Source organism: Culex pipiens, chromosome 3, assembly GCF_016801865.2.
Source record: "Culex pipiens pallens isolate TS chromosome 3, TS_CPP_V2, whole genome shotgun sequence".
NCBI lineage: Eukaryota > Metazoa > Arthropoda > Insecta > Diptera > Culicidae > Culex > Culex pipiens.
The window spans coordinates 81,466,387-81,485,630 of NC_068939.1; the positions used below are offsets into that span (position 1 = coordinate 81,466,387).

The following is a 19,244-nucleotide window of genomic DNA, read 5'->3' on the forward strand; positions in this document are numbered from 1 at the left end:
TTCCCTTAAATAAGATTTCGTCTTGTAATTTTGAAAGTCTCTTTTCATCTCTTCTATCTAAGCATCGAAAAATTTCCCAAGCAAAAACTAGGAAAAAAAAAGAAAACACCTCCAACGAGTCATTTCCCTCGAGATTTTTTTTCAAACCAAGTCAGTGAGGTTGTTATGGGGAACGAGATAATCGTAAAAGAGTGTCACTTTACTGGATGTGCACTTGTTCGTCGGCACCGCCGTCGTCATCATCGTCGCCGACTCCCTCGTTCAAAAGAGGCACTTTTACGCTTTATGGAAAAAAAAGAAGAAGAGCTAAAAAAACATTTCAGAAAAGGGTGAGCAAAGTCATGCTGGAAAAACAATGCGACTCATCAAAACGGGGGTCAGGAGTATGGAAATGTGTGAAAAGTGGATGCTGCTGATGAAGTTGCTCAAGTCATGAATGGAAAAAAAGAACGACCTAGACGACCTGTTGTTAGCGCTCGCTGGTGGGGGAGGCAATAGACCGTTCGTTTGACGGTTGCATTCTTCCGCTCCCCGGTGTGTGGGAATTAGTCTTCCGTCTAGTAACGCTGTGAAGGATTGCAATTAAGCGAGTGCTATTAGCGGATGAAAAATGCAACAGGGTGGAAATTGAGCGCAGGAAAATTCTTCTAACGGAGAAGTGGAAAACAGGATGGGAGAGGGTCTGGTGTTACTAAATGGTATTTGATGAGGAGGGGTTGGCGCGTGACTTTGGTCTTTTGATCTACCTTGGGAATTGTGTGGCGTTAAAGGATGAGTTACAGGAGAGCGTTATTGTTGTTTAAGAGGTCATTAACTTTGACGCAAGTGAGATACATAAATCGTTGCTTTATATACGCTTCTTTTTAATTCGTTGGTTTACCTACTGGGATTAAAAAGATGAATATTGAGTAAGGACATCAATTTTTAAGTGCATTTAAATGCTTTAATCAATGTACACATTTCAATGCTAGTTCTTGCTCTACATCTACTTGAACCACAGCGGGCAAACTAAAAACTAAAAACTAAAAACTAAAAACTAAAAACTAAAAACTAAAAACTAAAAACTAAAAACTAAAAACTAAAAACTAAAAACTAAAAACTAAAAACTAAAACCTAAAAACTAAAAACTAAAAACTAAAAACTAAAAACTAAAAACTAAAAACTAAAAACTAAAAACTAAAAACTAAAAACTAAAAACTAAAAACTAAAAACTAAAAACTAAAAACTAAAAACTAAAAACTAAAAACTAAAAACTAAAAACTAAAAACTAAAAACTAAAAACTAAAAACTAAAAACTAAAAACTAAAAACTAAAAACTAAAAACTAAAAACTAAAAACTAAAAACTAAAAACTAAAAACTAAAAACTAAAAACTAAAAACTAAAAACTAAAAACTAAAAACTAAAAACTAAAAACTAAAAACTAAAAACTAAAAAACTAAAAACTAAAAACTAAAAACTAAAAACTAAAAACTAAAAACTAAAAACTAAAAACTAAAAACTAAAAACTAAAAACTAAAAACTAAAAACTAAAAACTAAAAACTAAAAACTAAAAACTAAAAAACTAAAAACTAAAAACTAAAAACTAAAAACTAAAAACTAAAAACTAAAAACTAAAAACTAAAAACTAAAAACTAAAAACTAAAAACTAAAAACTAAAAACTAAAAACTAAAAACTAAAAACTAAAAACTAAAAACTAAAAACTAAAAACTAAAAACTAAAAACTAAAAACTAAAAACTAAAAACTAATAACTAAAAACTAAAAACTAAAAACTAAAAACTAAAAACATAAAACTTAAAACTTAAAACTTAAAACTTAAAACTTAAAACTAAAAACTAAAAACTAAAAACTAAGTAAAAGAACAAAGAAACAAAGAAACAAAGAAACAAAGAAACAAAGAAACAAAGAAACAAAGAAACAAAGAAACAAAGAAACAAAGAAACAAAGAAACAAAGAAACAAAGAAACAAAGAAACAAAGAAACAAAGAAACAAAGAAACAAAGAAACAAAGAAACAAAGAAACAAAGAAACAAAGAAACAAAGAAACAAAGAAACAAAGAAACAAAGAAACAAAGAAACAAAGAAACAAAGAAACAAAGAAACAAAGAAACAAAGAAACAAAGAAACAAAGAAACAAAGAAACAAAGAAACAAAGAAACAAAGAAACAAAGAAACAAAGAAACAAAGAAACAAAGAAACAAAGAAACAAAGAAACAAAGAAACAAAGAAACAAACACAATCTGTGTGGTATGACCCGAGGACACTAAGTGAGTTTTAATATGTTTTAATATAAACTGAACTGACCTATTAGCATTTCTCATTCAAATTAAATAAAAAAGAACCTTTTCAATGAATTGTTATAAATATCCTCAAACGATTAAAATACTGTTGAATGGTTAACTGAATGCTATAGTTTTTGGCAAAATTCCATTCGGTAATATAGTACAATCAATTTCTCGTGTGTTCCTTTTTAAATATGGTTCTTCGATCCAAACTGTACGGATTATTATATTATCGAATTGGGTTGAAAAATAAAAGTACAGTCATGCCTCGGTTTAGCACCGCATATGGGAAAATGCAAAACCGAGGCGTGCATAACCGAGGCACAGAGCTTATGGGATTTTGGCTATATAGGAGACATTGGCTTTAATCGTATGAAAAATCATGCAAACATCAAAAAATTATAGTGTTTTGGAATCGGGATGATGTCAGCTATCCATTAAAATTATTATTTCATGAAATTTTTCACAAAAATACGTATTTTTCCTGTATTTTGAAAATGCATCTTTTTCTCTAAAGAAACCAAAAATTTATTGTTATTGCAATATGGGTATCAAACGATCAGATTTTTTCATACATTTTGGATGTAATAACAACATTTTTAGAAAATACTTCAAATTTTCACAAAACTACGTCTTTCGAAAAAAAATACTCAAAATTTAAATTTTTACAATGTGGGTATCAAACGATCGGGATTTTTTCATACATTTCGAATAGATTAACAACATTTTTAGAAAATACTCAAAATTTTCACAAAACTTCATATTTTTGTAAAACTTTTCAAAATTTCAGTTTTTACAATATGGGTATCAAATAATCGGAATTTTTTCATACTTTTCGAATGTAACAACAACATTTTTTAAAAATACGTATTTTCGAAAAAAAAACTCAGAATTTTAGTTTTTACAATGTGAGTATCAAACGATCGGGATTTTTCAAACATTTCGAATGTAATAACAATATTTTTTGAAAATACTCAAAATTTTCACAAAACTACGTTGTTTCGAAAAAATACTCAGAATTCCCGTTTTTAAAAAGTGGGTATCAAACGATCGGGATTTTTTCATACATTTCGAAAGTTATGAAAAAAATGAAAATACTCAAAATTTTCACAAAACTACGTATTTTTGAAAAAAAAAAAATGATTTGATTATTTGATACCCATATTGTAAAAACTGAAATTTTTAAAAGTTTTACAAAAATACGTAGTTTTGTGAAAGTTTTGAGTATTTTCAAAAATATTGTTATTACATTCGAAATGTATGAAAAAATTCCGATCGTTTGATACATTGTAAAAACTGAAATTTTGAGAAGTTTTCCGAAAAATCGTAGTTTTGTGAAAAATTTGAGTGTTTTCAAAATATGTTGTTATCACATTCGAAATGTATGAATAAATCCCGATCGTTTGATACCCATATTGTAAAAAACTGAAAATTGGAAATTTTTCGAAAATATCAAACGATCGGGATTTTTTAATCATTTCGAATGTAATAACAATATTTTTTGAAAATACTCAAAATTTTCACAAAACTACGTAGTTTCGAAAAAATACTCAGAATTTCCAATTTAAAAAGTGGGTATCAAACGATCGGGATTTTTTCATACAATTCGAAAGTTATGAAAAAAATGAAAATACTCAAAATTTTCACAAAACTACGTATTTTTGAAAAAAAAATGATTTGATTATTTGATACCCATATTGTAAAAACTGAAATTTTTAAAAGTTTTACAAAAATACGTAGTTTTGTGAAAATTTTGAGTATTTTCAAAAAATATTGTTATTACATTCGAAATGTATGAAAAAATCCCGATCGTTTGATACATTGTAAAAACTGAAATTTTGAGAAATTTTTCGAAAAATCGTAGTTTTGTGAAAATTTTGAGTGTTTTCAAAATATGTTGTTATCACATTCGAAATGTATGAAAAAATCCGATCATTTGATACCCATATTGTAAAAAACTGAAAATTGGAAACTTTTCGAAACTATCAAACGATCGGGATTTTTCAAACATTTCGAATGTAATAACAATATTTTTTGAAAATACTCAAAATTTTCACAAAACTACGTAGTTTTGAAAAAATACTCAGAATTTCCGTTTTTAAAAGTGGGTATCAAACGATCAGGATTTTTTCATACAATTCAAAAATTATAAAAAAAATGAAAATACTCAAAATTTTCACAAAACTACGTATTTTTGAAAAAAAAAATGATTTGATTATTTGATACCCATATTGTAAAAACTGAAATTTTTAAAAGTTTCACAAAAATACGTAGTTTTGTGAAAATTTTGAGCATTTTCAAAAATATTGTTATTACATTCGAAATGTATGAAAAAATCCCGATCGTTTGATACATTGTAAAAACTGAAATTTTGAGAAGTTTTCGAAAAATCGTAGTTTTGTGAAAATTTTGAGTGTTTTCAAAATATGTTGTTATCACATTCGAAATGTATGAAAACATCCCGATCGTTTGATTCCCATATTGTAAAAAACTGAAAATTGGAAATTTTTCAAAAATACGTAATTTGTGAAAATTTTGAGTGTTTTCAAAAAAAATATTTTATATTCGAAAAGTATGAAAAAAAATCCTATCATTGGATACCCATATTGCAATAACTATAATTTTGAGTATTTTTTCGAGAAACATTTTTTTTTCAAAATACAGGAAAAATACGTATTTTGTGAAAAATTTCATGAAATTATAATTTCAATGGATAGCTGACATCATCCCGATTCCAAAACACTATAATATTTTGATGTTTGCATGATTTTTCATACGATTAAAGCCAATGTCTCCCATATAGCCAAAATCCCATAAGCTCTGTGATTCAGTTAAGCACTGGGCCGTGCTTAACCGAGGCAGCTGAACGGTGCAAAACCGGGGCAGTGCAAAACCGAGGCATGACTGTAAGTAGGTTTTTTCTCTTATTCAAACAAAACTTTATGATTTGAAAGCTCATGTTTGTACTTCTGAATGTATTAGAAATGCCCCCATTTAGAATTGGAAAGCAACCACCATCACTTTTTAAACCAACACTGATGACCGAACTACCGTAAGTTGGTTTACATTTGAAACCGTAGCTTGCCAAATAAACCATAATAGAATGTTAAATTATTAGGCTAAGATTGAAGCTTCATTGAAAATAATAAGTTGGTTAAGTGTCATCAAAACAGTCTAAAACTTTACATAACAGTCATCCAGTAGATGCTGGCACGTGTTTGCCCCACGTACACGTGGCTGGCAAAAACAAACACCCAGGTTGAAATTCGTCCAAGTGGAAACGTATGCTGGCTGGCTGGCCTTACTCACTGCCAATCGAGTATGCTAGATGTTGATCCTGGGCTGGCCCCGGGGGTGGTTCGTTAGGTTGCTCGATTTTCTTTTTTGCCATCATTTTGCTCCTGATTTTTTTTGTATAAACATATGCAAAGTGTTTTCCTTTTTTTTTGCTCTCTGGTGGGCGAAAGAAACTTCCTCGTGATGGGATGGTTCGAATTTTTTTCCGGGTTCCTTTTGTGTGTGTATGTGTGGAAAAGCACTGATACGATGTTTAGCTATGCTACTGATGGCAATATGTTGTTTTGAGAGCGATTTTGAAGCATATTCACAGAGTGTAGCTTCTGGAAACGCTTGCAGCTATTAGAAGCTCAGTCTCGAAGCTTACCGGAAAAAATCACTGTCGTTTAATACCTGCAAAAAGGGGGGAGTTAAAATATGTCATGTGAAAAGTTACAATATGTCATGCAAATTTCACTTCTGAAATTTTACACTGATTAATATGCCAAGTCAATGGAGAAGGAGAATGATATTTTCACAAATTAGCAGCACAATTTCATCGTGTACACCCCGAAGCCGATGAATCGTTTACCATGATTTGGATTGCAAAATGCCAGCAAAGTCATGGTTGTGCAGAAGAATAAGTCAGTCGTTGGCAGAATTTTTCGCCACTTGGAGAGAATACACCCCCGGGGGGGAATTTCCCTGTGGCAACACGCATCATAGCAGTCACAGATTTAATACCTGCTAATGGTGGTTCAGGGAAGAGGCAAATCGGAAAATGATAGCAAATCCCAGAAGGGAGTTCCTAGCGTCTGCTTTGGCAGTGGGCAGCATTGATTGAGCTTTAGGAGGAAAAAAAAGTTGCAGGGAAAGATTATCCGGGGGGTTGGATTTGGATGGAGTTATTGAACTAGAAGACAATTTTTGAAAAAAAATGCCTTTTTAGTGTTGAACACCTACTAAAATTGAAATAGGTCATTCAAAATTGTCAAATTTTCGAATGAGTTAGTCTGCATGAGTTGTAAGCTTCTGTGCAATACAAAATGTTTTTTTTTTTTTTGATAATAACCAAAAAACAAAGCGATAAGCAATACACCATATTCTTTTTTTAAGTCACCTTTTTTTAAACGATTCTCGATTTACGCAACTTTTTTTAAGTCATGACTTAAAATGAGAATGATCATGACTTAAATTGAGAATCTGACTTAAATCAAGAATCTTTGGGATTTCGTAATTTGTCGGAGTATTTTCAAAATGTATCAATTTTATATTGTTTAGTTATGTTATTAAAACAATTTAGCATGGTTTTGGAGCACCTGGGATGTTCTAGTCCATCCGAAACTTCCGGGAATTTTATGCAACTGGCTTATCAAAGAAACAAATCGAAACTTCAAAATTTTGACAACGGATCCTACCCAGACTGCTTCAGTGAGTGCGGTAGGCTACAGTACATTGTTGTATCAACTTATTGGGATGATCTGGGTCATCCAAGGACTCCCTGGAGTTATGACCTATGGGTCTACCGCCGTAACAAGCCGGAGGTCGACGGTTTTTGACCCCGAAACATATCCGCATAGCTTCAGTGAGTATGGTAGACTACTTTCCAGATGTGTTGAGATGTCCTGGGTCATCCAAGGACTCCCTGGAGTTAAAATATGTGGGTCTACCGCCGTAACAAGCCAGAGGTCGACGGTTTTTGACCCCGGAACATACTCGCATAGCTTCAGTGAGTATGGTAGACTACTTTGCAGATGTGTTTGGATGTCCTGGGTCATCCAAGATCTCTCTGGAGTTAAGATCTGTGGGTCTACCACCGTAACAAGCAAGAGGTCGACGGTTTTTGACCCCGGGACATACCCGCAAAGCTTCAGTGAGTATGGTAGACTACTTTCCAGATGTGTTTGGATGTCCTGGGTCATCCAAGGACTCCCTGGAGTTATGATCTGTGGGTCTACCGCCGTAACAAGCCGGAGGTCGACGGTTTTTGACCCCGGAACATATCCGCATAGCTTCAGTGAGTATGGTAGACTACTTTCCAGATGTGCTGAGATGTCCTGGGTCATCCAAGGACTCTCTGGAGTTAAGATCTGTGGGTCTCCCGCCGTAACAAGCCAGAGGTCAACGGTTTTTGACCCCGGAACATATCCGCATAGCTTCAGTGAGTATGGTAGACTACTTTCCAGATGTGTTTGGATGTCCTGGGTCATCCAAGATCTCCCAGGAGTTAAGATCTGTGGGTCTACCACCGTAACAAGCAAGAGGTCGACGGTTTTTGACCCCGGGACATACCCGCAAAGCTTCAGTGAGTATGGTAGACTACTTTCCAGATGTGTTTGGATGTCCTTGGTCATCCAAGGACTCCCTGGAGTTAAGATATGTGGGTCTACCGCCGTAACAAGCCGGAGGTCGACGGTTTTTGACCCCGGAACATATCCGCATAGCTTCAGTGAGTATGGTAGACTACTTTCCAGATGTGTTGAGATGTCCTGGGTCATCCAAGGATTCCCTGGAGTTAAGATCTGCAGGTCTACCGCCGTAACAAGCCAGAGGTCGACGGTTTTTGACCACGGAACAAACCCGCATAGCTTCAGTGAGTATGGTAGACTACTTTCCAGATGTGTTGAGATGTCCTGGGTCATCCAAGATCTCCCTGGAGTTAAGATCTGCAGGTCTACCGCCGTAACAAGCCAGAGGTCGACGGTTTTTGACCACGGAACAAACCCGCATAGCTTCAGTAAGTATATTAGACTACTTTAAAATACACACTGAAGCTATGCGGGTATGTTACAGGGTCAAAAACAATCGACCTCTGGCTTGTTACGGCGGTAGACCCACAGATCTTAACTCCAGAAAGTCCTTGCATGACCGAGAACATCCAAACACATCAGCAAAGCAGACTACCATACTCACTGAAGCTATGCGGGTATGTCTCGGGGTCAAAAACCGTCGACCTCTGGCTTGTTACAGTGGTAGACCTGCAGATCTTAACTCCAGGGAGATCTTGGATGACCCAGGACATCCAAACACATCTGGAAAGTAGTCTACCATACTCATTGAAGCTATGTGGGTATGTTCCGGGGTCAAAAACCGTCGACCTCTGGCGTGTTACGGCGGTAGACCCACAGATCATAACTCCAGGGAGTCCTTGGATGACCCAGGACATCTCAACACATCTGCAAAGTAGTCTACTATACTCACTGAAGCTATGCGGATACGTTCCGGGGTCAAAAACCGTCGACCTCTGGCTTGTTACGGCGGTAGACCCACAGATCTTAACTCCAGAGAGTCCTTGGATGACCCAGGACATCTCAACACATCTGGAAAGTAGTCTACCATACTCACTGAAGCTATGCGGATATGTTCCGGGGTCAAAAACCGTCGACCTCCGTCTTGTTACGGCGGTAGACCCACAGATCATAACTCCAGGGAGTCCTTGGATGACCCAGATCATCCCAATGAGTTGTTACAACAATGTACTGTAGCCTACCACACTCACTGAAGTAGTCTGGGTAGGATCCGTTGTCAAAATTTTGAAGTTTCGACTTGTTTCTTTGGTAAGCCAGTTGCACAAAATTCCCGGAAGTTTCGGATGGACTAGAACATCCCAGGTGTTCCAAAACCATGCTAAAAAATTTTAATAACATAACTAAACAATATACAATTGATACATTTTGAAAATACTCCGACAAATGACGAAATCCCAAAGATTCTTGATTTAAGTCAGATCCTCAATTTAAGTCAATGACATTCTTTTTTTAAACGATTCTCGATTTAAACACCCCCATTTCGTTGAGTAAATCAAGAATATGGTGTACATTTCTGAGTTCCGTCATCAGAGATGACATTGGGTCTGGGGGAGAGATTGGGTTATACAAAAATGCTGAAATTTGTAAAACTCAATGTCACCCATGACGACGGTATCAACAGACCCTTTGGTTCAGGCATTTGAAAATGTATAAGGATCGCATGGAAGATTCAGACAATACTTCTATCACAATATCTGAAATCCGGCCTCCAAAAAGTGTATAAATAACACTTAAGTGCTAATAACTTTTGATAGGGTTGTCAGATCTTCGATGTTTTAGGCTCATTTGAAAGGTCTTTCGATTATCCTACTAAAGATGGGTCGCATGAAGGACCCGGAAATCATTTTTATTGAAATATCTGAGATCCGGCCTCCAAAAAGTGTATAAATAACATTTAAGTGCTAATAACTTTTGATAGGGTTGTCAGATCTTCAATGTTTTAGGCTCATTGGAAATGTCTTTTTAATACCTTTCTGAAAATGTATAACATGATTTTCTTGCAAGACCACCCTTTTTACAATCTTCCGACAAACGCCAAAATCAAGACGGATCGAATGAGACTAATACGGTCAAAATCCGTTCATCCAGTCCGGAGATAATCGAGTGACAATTTTTTTGTCCACCCACCTACACACATCCACACAGACATTTGCTCAGAACATGATTCTGAGTCGATATGTATACGTGAAGGTGGGTCTACGAGGTCAAATTAAAAAGTCCATTTTTCGAGTGATTTTAAGGCCTGAGGAAGGCAAAACAGCTTTTTTCACTAATACTGCGATTACTTCAAAATTTAATACTTATTTGGGTACTAAAATGTTCGTAATTGAAATACACAACTCATGAATACGCACACATGAATAGCATAATCAAAGAGACGTCAAGTTTAAAGCAGAATTAAAGTTGCTTGAAATCTGTAACAAAAACAATATAACTGAGCCTAAATTATGAAATAAGGAAAATTATCTATTTTCAAATCTTTTCAAGAGTTGGCTTGTTTTAGAAATTTTGAAGTTATTTTTACTGAAATTTTTTACATTGAAAAATCGGACTAATAGTTTCCGAGAAAAAGTTGAGTTGAAAATTACAGGCTTATTGGGTGTCTGTGGTGACACTTAATGAAATTCATTTTTATCGATTCGATTAATCAGAGTTGCTTGCTCTCAAGATTTTGTTTTAAAGCTCAGAAAACCTTTTAAAAATCAAAAATGTGCACCTTAAAGCAGGGTTGCCAGGTCAACATTGAAAAAATCTGGCCAAAGATCGAAAAAAAAAATCTGGCAGACGGAAATCTAACAATTATGAATAGGGAAGGAGAGGTAGGATATGAAATAGTTCAAAATTTGATGAATTCTGACGCTTTAATTGATTTTTCGGCCTAAACAAGTTCTTTTTAATTGAAATTGTTCTTAATCAAAAAGTTGTTCAAAATTGAAGGAAAATTGAAAATCTGGAACAGATGATTAAACTTTAATCAGCTTTATCTGGCAACCTGGAAACCCTGCTATAACTAGCAGGGTTTCTAGGTTGCCAGATAAAGTTATAGCCTATAACTTGACTCCTATTTGTTAGTGCAATAAATCGTTGGGAGCACAATGCTGAAACATTTTGGTGCTCCGGGACCCTCTAAGATGAGACATCGTATTTCCACAAAAGCCCTGAATACTATTCGATTACAAATTCAATTTTGCTATAAAAGTTATTTTCGAAACAGATTAAAAATCGTAAATGAAAATTACATATTTTGGGAATTTAACTTTTAGTCAAAAACAATTGATATTTTTTATCCATTTACTTTTTTTCTGAAAAGTCCTCATCATAACCTACAACTATGTCGAAGACACCAAATCGATCAGAAAATCCCTTCTCAAGATACAGAACTTCATACATTTACACACCATTTTGTATTACCATCCCCCAAAAATTGTATGAAGGCTTGCATGGAAAAAATAATGATGAAAAATGACTTTTTTTGGACATAGGAAATACATGGGCAAAGTTTCATAAAAAATAAAATTAAAAAATCATGATTTTTTATGAAATTAAAAGACTCAAATGAATAAATATTCTAGTTAAACATTGGTTTCTCCTTAGCTACATAGCTTCCCTAAAATTCGCCTGCAACTATGCAGCACGCGCTTCACACATCACGCAAACGCTTACCGATCTTCACAAACGCTCACTCTCTCATTTTCTCTCTCGAATCTCTCCATCCCACCCGCGCAGATGTCTTCGCGGAGTTCGACCTGCTGCTGGCGATCAAGATCCCACCGGAGGACGGCATCACCTTCGTGGACGGTTCGGACGGCTTTCCGGCGTTTGGCGTCGCATCGAACGCGGACATCAAATCCCCGTACCGGACCATCCTGCCGGAGAAGCTGACGGAGTTCACGATCATCGCGACCGTTCGGCCCGGAACCCGCTCCGGGGGGTACATCTTCAGCGTGGTCAACCCGCTGGACACGATCGTGCAGCTGGGGCTGCTGCTGGAACCGATCGGCGCCACCGACCAGTGGAACATTACGCTGATCTACACGGACGCGGCCACCCAGCGGTCGAACCAGCCGCTCGCCTCCTTCCAAATTCCGTACACCAAGTCGTGGATCAAGCTGATCTTCAAGGTGCTCAACAACCAGGTGGTGTTCTACAACAACTGCGTCGAGACGGAAACGGTGACGGTGAAGAAGGAACCCCGGATGTTGATCTTCGATGCGGCCTCCACGCTGTACATTGCCCAGGCTGGGTCGATCATGAGGCGGAACTTTGAGGTAAGTGGAGAGTTTTTTTTTTATTGTTGGTCTATTTCATGGTGTGCCGATTGTAAAGATTTCCTTTTGCATTAGTTTTTTCAATTAAACTCAAAAAACATCCGAACAAATGTCATGCACCTTAAATTTTTTTAATTCCGTAACAAAAAGGCGGCACACCATGAATGACCCTCCTCCACAAATGCACAAGTGTTCAGCTGTTCAAACCCAAATCCGAAAAAAAAGAAAGAAAACAAACTACACGATGCATCCGGGAAATTTTTAAAACAACCATTAAAAGAAAAGAAAGAAACAAAAAACGCAAAAGAGAGAGAGAGATAAAGAAACATTTCACACTTGGTTGAGCTTGAGGCTTCCAGGCTCATTATTGCAGTTGTTGGAAGCTCAAAAGGAGAAAAAAAAGTACTCAACATCAAGACTGCTCAGAAAGGATTTAATTTGAAGTGTTGCGTTGTTTTACTCAAAAGAAAGAGAGGGGTTGAAAGTGGGTATAATGGCAGTTTATGCAAATGAGACTTTCGCGCGCTACTAAACAGGAAATTTTCCCAACCGAATTAGCCAGCCAGTCAGCCAGCACTCAACACGAAGAAGCTGGAAGGGTGTTGAAGAGCAAGGATGCAAAAGGATGCTGCTGCTGGTGTTTTGGTGTGCTGGTGGAGGAAATAATGACGAGGATAACAGCGAAACGAGCAAAGCAAGAGGTAAGATTTCGTGAATCGACACGATCCACTTGATAGTGTAGTACACATACACACATTTACATCCTTGTACTGTAAGCTCCTCCGGATTCGAAAGGATTTGGGGGTGGAAGGGGTCAATTGGGCTTGCCAGTGATTAATACGACAGTTGATTTTTGTACTTTAAATTAAACTGTCGTATTTATGCATTTATGCAAATTAAAAATACTTTTTGATATTTTACTACATGAGCATTTAGCATTTTTTTTACGAAATCGACTGATTTCGACTATTTTTATTTTTTGTATTTTTGGATTTGGCTCAAACTTTGTGGGGGCCTTCCCTTTGACCAAAGAAGCTATTTTGTGTCATTGGTTCACCCATAAAGTCTCCATACAATTTTGGCAGCTGTCCATACAAAAATGGCACGTAAATATTCACACAGCTTTAACTTTTGAGTGAATTTTCTGATCAAATTGTTGTCTTGGACAAAATTGTAGATATTGTTGAGGACTATTGAGAAAAAATAGGCACAAGGAAAAAAATTGCTGATTTTTTAATTAAAATTTTTTTCACTAAAAACTCAATTTCCCAAAATACGTATTTTTCTTATTTTAGAGATTTTTTTATATGTTTTAGAGGACAAAATCCCGCAACATTTGAGCTATAGTGAAACATGGTCAAAAAATCTGCCGCCGAGTTATGAATTTTTGGAAAAATATTGATTTTTTGAAAATAAAAACGAAATTTCATGCAAAAACAAATGTGTTTTTTTTTAATGTAAAATTGAATTTGCAATCAAAAAGAACTTTACAGATTTTTTTGATAAAGGGCTTTCAAGATATAGCCACCGAAAGTTTAATTTTAGCGAAATATTTGCAGTTTTTCGATTTTTAAAAATAGTGACCATGAGTAACCATTTCCAAAATTATTATTTTTTTGACATTGACGATCGGATCTCGGGTTGCTGAGATAGAACCGCTTTAAGAAAAAGAAACAGGAAAATTGAAGTTTTCTAAGTCTCACCCAAACAACCCACCATTTTCTAATGTCGATATCTCAGCAACTGATGGTTCGATTGTCAACTTTAAAACATGAAACATTCGTGAAGTTTTCCGATCTTTTCGAAAACAATATTTTCAAAAAATTTAAATCAGGACTAACATTTCAAAAGGGCCAAACATTCAATATTACGCTTTTTTGAATTGTTAGTCTTGATTTAAAAATTTGAAATACAAATAAAATCCATTCCCGCTTTTGGTAGAGAGTTGCTCACATGCTTTATATATTTTTTGAACAAGTTCACAAAAATTATTATTTATTACCCAGTTTCTCTTAAGTAAATGATAATAAATTAATGAAAATGAGGAAGGCCGTTTGGCCGTGAAATCAGGTCAACACCGAGAATTACCGCGAAATTCGAAAAATCACTTGAAAAATTGCTCCTCAGCATTAAAAAAAAAATATTTTTAAATTGAAACAAACCACAAGTGGAGCATTTTGGAAGCAGTTGTTAATATCTCTACCGAAATGCTAATTTTCACATGTAAATATACAGTGAAATGAATTTTGATTGTAACATGCCATGGATAACACAATGTGAAATTCAATAAAAAAAAACACAAAACAGTTTGAGCTGTTTTATTTAAATCTCTGTTAAATTTAGTAAAATTATGATCCATTGCATAACGCGAGTAAAACTTCAAAATAATTTGATTATTTCAAGTATAAATTAAGTTATTTATTCAATTTTAAAATATAATACATGTTAATAAAAATTTTATTTTAAAGAAATTTTAATTTTTTTTATAGGTATCAATACGAAATGCTGCAAAAACTGTGTCAGGGGGTAATATTTTGTTTTTTGAACTATTGTTGCTTCTCAAAATAACTTTCCTACACACAAAAATACTTAAATAACATAGTTTTGCATTAATTTCAAGCAGATTTTCGAGTACCGTGAAACTGTCGTGAAATTCCAATGTTTAGTAATTGGCATGCCGCGAAATTATAATTTTTGAGCTGTGAAAAATTTCTAGCTCTAATAACGAGTCATGATTGAGAGCATGTCACTGAAAGTATTCGGAAAGTATTTTTTTTTCGAAAAGTTCAGCTAATTTAGATAAGAATGACCCTATAGACGCTCGTGCACTGCATATATGCGGGAATTTTTCAAAAAAAAAAAAAAAAACAAACCAGATACTGGAAATCAAATCTATACTTTTCTTCATTTAAAATATAATAAATGTTCATATAAAACACAGCCCAAGTTGTTCCCTTAAAAAAACATTGTCAAAGTCACATAAAACAAATAAAATTTTCCATACCTGATTAAAAAAAATAAGAGCTTTTCATTTTAATGCAATTTGAAGATAAAAAATTGGTAAAACCATGGATTTTTGATGAATTTTTAGATTGAAGCTCAAATTTAACAAATTTTAATTTAAGATGTGATTTTAGTTCCAACTAGTTTTTTTTTTTTGAGCGAACCTAGTTTTCTGCGCGCTTGGTACACGGAGAGACCGGCCGGGGCAAATCTAAGAAAATCTTGGTTAATTTAACTAAAAGTATGGGTTAATTTTTTACACAGCTTTTTTTCAACAATCGATTGTTGATTTTGTTAACCCGAAATTGCTGACCACCAGTAACTAAAATTAACTAAAAAAAAGTTGGAATTGCCATTTTTGTTGGTTAAATGGCCGAAAAAAATTCTAGCAGTCGACTGCTAGAATTTTTTTTTTCAGAAAATTAACTAAAAATGTCTTGTTTTCAGCTGAAATATTGTGGAATATTCTGTTAAAAACTGGCTGGGAAATATATTTCAACAATTTTTCAACAATTTTTTTTCGTTGTATCAACCGAAATATTTTTGCATGCAGCAAATTATTAGTGGTTTATAACAAAACATTTCTTAATTAGAAATAATTTATATAAGTGTTGATTTATATTTTCTTTAATTATCTAACGATACAGGCTGCGCCGAATTTCTAGCTATTTTTTAACTAATGTCTTACTTGAATACAGAAAAATATTTGTAGATTTAGTCAATAACTAGCAGTTGTTAGCAATATTTTTATTGAATTTGCAGTAAATTTTGTAATAATGCCTCACAAATTAATGCTGAGTGTTTTTATATTCGCATTTATTCTGCCTAAAAATTTAACGTTTTGTACTAATTTGCTTTTCTTTTTTTGCATGAAGTTGTTAAATTACTGTTAAAAAGCATCAAAACAAAACTTTTTTTTAAACTGTTGCAACTGTTATAAAACATGTAAAGTTTGATTAATGTTTTGAAAAATTACGTTGCATTAAACTAAAAAATAATAAAAAAGCATTTTACAAATTTTGTTAAACATATTTAAAAAAGATGTTTAATTTCTCGCGAATATCCTTAAAAATAGAAACCGAGCAAAATTTTCACCAAGTTTTAAGCTTATATTTTTATTATGTTGTATAAAATAAAGTGTTGTATTCACTTACCATGATTGTGAAATCATCCGATAAGTCATCATCATCTACAATGGTCTCAGGTTTAGTTATTTTTCTTGTGGTTGGACACAGAATTTTCACTAAAGTGAACCTTTTGCTGCAAATAGACATGTGAAATGTATTAGTAATTTATTACAAAATTCTTAATTTCGGCTATGAACTGAAAAAAGGAACGTAAATAAATGCAATCATATTGAGGAAAGAAGAAATATCAATAATGCTACACGGAGAGACCGGCCAGGGCAAATCTAAGAAAATCTTGGTTAATTTAACTAAAAGTATGGGTTAATTTTTTACACAGCTTTTTTTCAACAATCGATTGTTGATTTTGTTAACCCGAAATTGCTGACCACCTGTAACTAAAATTAACTAAAAAAATAGTTAGAATTGCCATTTTTGTTGGTTAAATGGCCGAAAAGAATTTCTAGCAGTCGACTGCTAGAATATTTTTTTCAGAAAATTAACTAAAAATTTCTTGTTTTCAGCTGAAATATTGTGGAATATTCTGTTAAAAACTGGCTGGGACATACTTTTCAACAATTTTTTTTCGTTGTATCAACCGAAATATTTTTGCATGCAGCAAATTATTAGTGGTTTATAACAAAACATTTCTTAATTAGACAAAATTTATGTAAGTGTTGATATATATTTTCTTTAATTATCTAACGAGATACGCTGTGCCGAATTTCTAGCTATATTTTAACTAATGTCTTACTTAAATACAGAAAAATATTCGTACATGTAGTCAGTAATTAGCTGTTGTTAGCAATATTTTTATTAAATTTGCAGTAAATTTTATAACAATGCCTCACAAATTAATGCTGGGTGTTTTTAAATTCGCATTTATTCTGCCAAAAATTTTAACTTTTTTACTGATTTGTTTTTTTTTTGCATGAAGTTATTAAATTATTGTTAAAAAGCATAAAAACAAAACTATTATAAAACATGTAAAGTTTAATTAAAGTTTAAAAAAATTATAATAATGAAAGGGTTTTACAAATTTTGTAAAACATATTTAAAAAAGATGTTTAATTTCTCGTGAATTCCTTAAAAATAGAAACCGAGCAAAATTTTCACCAAAGCTTATAATTTTATTATGTTGTATAAAATTAAGTGTTGTATTCACTTACCATCACTGTGAAATTATCCGATAAGTCATCATCATCTACAACGGTCTCAGGTTTGGTTATTTTTCTTGTGGTTGGACACAGAATTCACACCAAAGGGAACTATTTGCTGCAAAAAGACATATGAAATTTATTAGTAATTTTATACAAAATTCTTAATTTCGGCTATAATCTGAAAAAGGAACGAAAATAAATGTAATTATAATAAGGAAAGAATAAATATGAAGAACGCTACTTACCAAGCTTGCATTAATTTAAAAACTACTTTTGGCAACACACTTTCATTGCATTTGATTCAATTTATTCAACGTACTCCGATTCCTGAAAACAACATTTTGAGTTTTACTTACCAGTTTATTGAGCAGTCTTCTTTAAACAGCATTTTTAAAATATTAATATCTTCTTTTGTATATCTTTTATAAATTTTAGTTTTTAGACATTTCCAATCATCGAATTTTTATTTTGATATTATTTGTACGCATTTCTATGTTTTTTATGGTTGATGATTCTGAAAAAATAATGGTTCATTAAAATTGTATCCATCGTAAGCACGAAGGTTTTTGATGATTCAGTTTTCCAATTAAAATCACAATAGATAAATTGTTATGTAAAAATAAACTCATACTTACTTAGATTAACCAACATTTTGTTAAATTTTCCCGTCTATGAGTTCGCCCGCCTCTTCCTTTCACTGCCCTTCCCTTTCCTTCAAACATTGTCATGAAGTCCCCTCGCATCAGAGGTCCTCATTGCGAATGTCCTCGTCTTGCTCTTTATAGTTTATCACCTGCAAATAAATCATCAACAAGCTTACTCACCAATTGCACCTCCACAGTTGCAACAGTGTTTACTTTGATGTTGCTCCCTTTAACATTAACCAAATAGTTTGATTTGCACCTTTCACATCCTCTCACTTCATAATTAACAACACAGACTCAACAAATCGACCGCTCTTGTTCGAATCCTGACTTCAAATGACAGACGTAAACAAACCCAAGTTCATCTTTTAAATATTCAACCAATTGTTAATTATATTCAACCAACAAAATTCTTGATTTTTCTAAAACCAAAGCTAACAGTCGAGCACGTTTATTCGAGTTCGGGAAATCTGTTAGCTTTTTGCCTTTAGCATTTTCAACAAACAGGTTATTAAATTAATACTGAATTTTGGCTATTTTAACTGAAAATTGGCAGTAACAAGTACGTTTTTGTTAAAATTTACGAAAGTAAAATCAACAATTTTAATTGTTAAAATTTCTGGGCACAGTCTCTCCGTGTACTTACCAAGCTTGCATTAATTTAACAATTACTTTTGGCAACAAACTTTCATTGCATTTGATTCAATTTATTCAACGTACTCCGATACCTAAAAAAAATATTTAGAGTTTTGCTTACCAGTTTATTGAGCACAAATATTGCAACAAAACTTTCAAGATAAAAATTATCTTCTTTTATATATTTTTATTTTTTTATATTTTACTTCATCTTTTTTTATGCTGTCATGTGTACGCATTTCTACACACTAAGAAAAAACCGTGTAATAATCCGTCTAATTTGATGCACATAACTGGAGCGTCAAAAAAGACGTAATATTACATAAGAATGTAAAATTACGCGATATTGAAAACTAACCATGACAGTGTAATTTTACATTTATCGGTAGAAATGATGACGTATGCTGCAAAACATTTTCTAGATAGTCTCAGGAATAAATCAAAATTTGGTTGTTTTGAATAATTTTATTAAGTTTTCATTGTTATTTACACTTCCACATTTATCTAGTCACCAATTCAACGTTAGCACATAAACACTGAG

At 33.4% G+C, this 19,244-nt stretch overlaps 1 protein-coding gene across 13 annotated transcripts in view; it reads left to right on the plus strand.

Annotated features, from left to right (window-relative positions):
* The window catches only part of LOC120414208 (collagen alpha-1(XVIII) chain), a 622,129-nt gene that overhangs the window by 212,322 nt on the left and 390,563 nt on the right, over positions 1-19,244 (plus strand). For all 13 annotated transcript variants that reach the window (XM_052710469.1, XM_052710470.1, XM_052710472.1 and 10 more), the window contains one exon: positions 11,595-12,136. In XM_052710469.1, the coding sequence (XP_052566429.1) occupies positions 11,595-12,136 (542 nt within the window). The remainder of the gene's footprint in view (positions 1-11,594; positions 12,137-19,244) is intronic.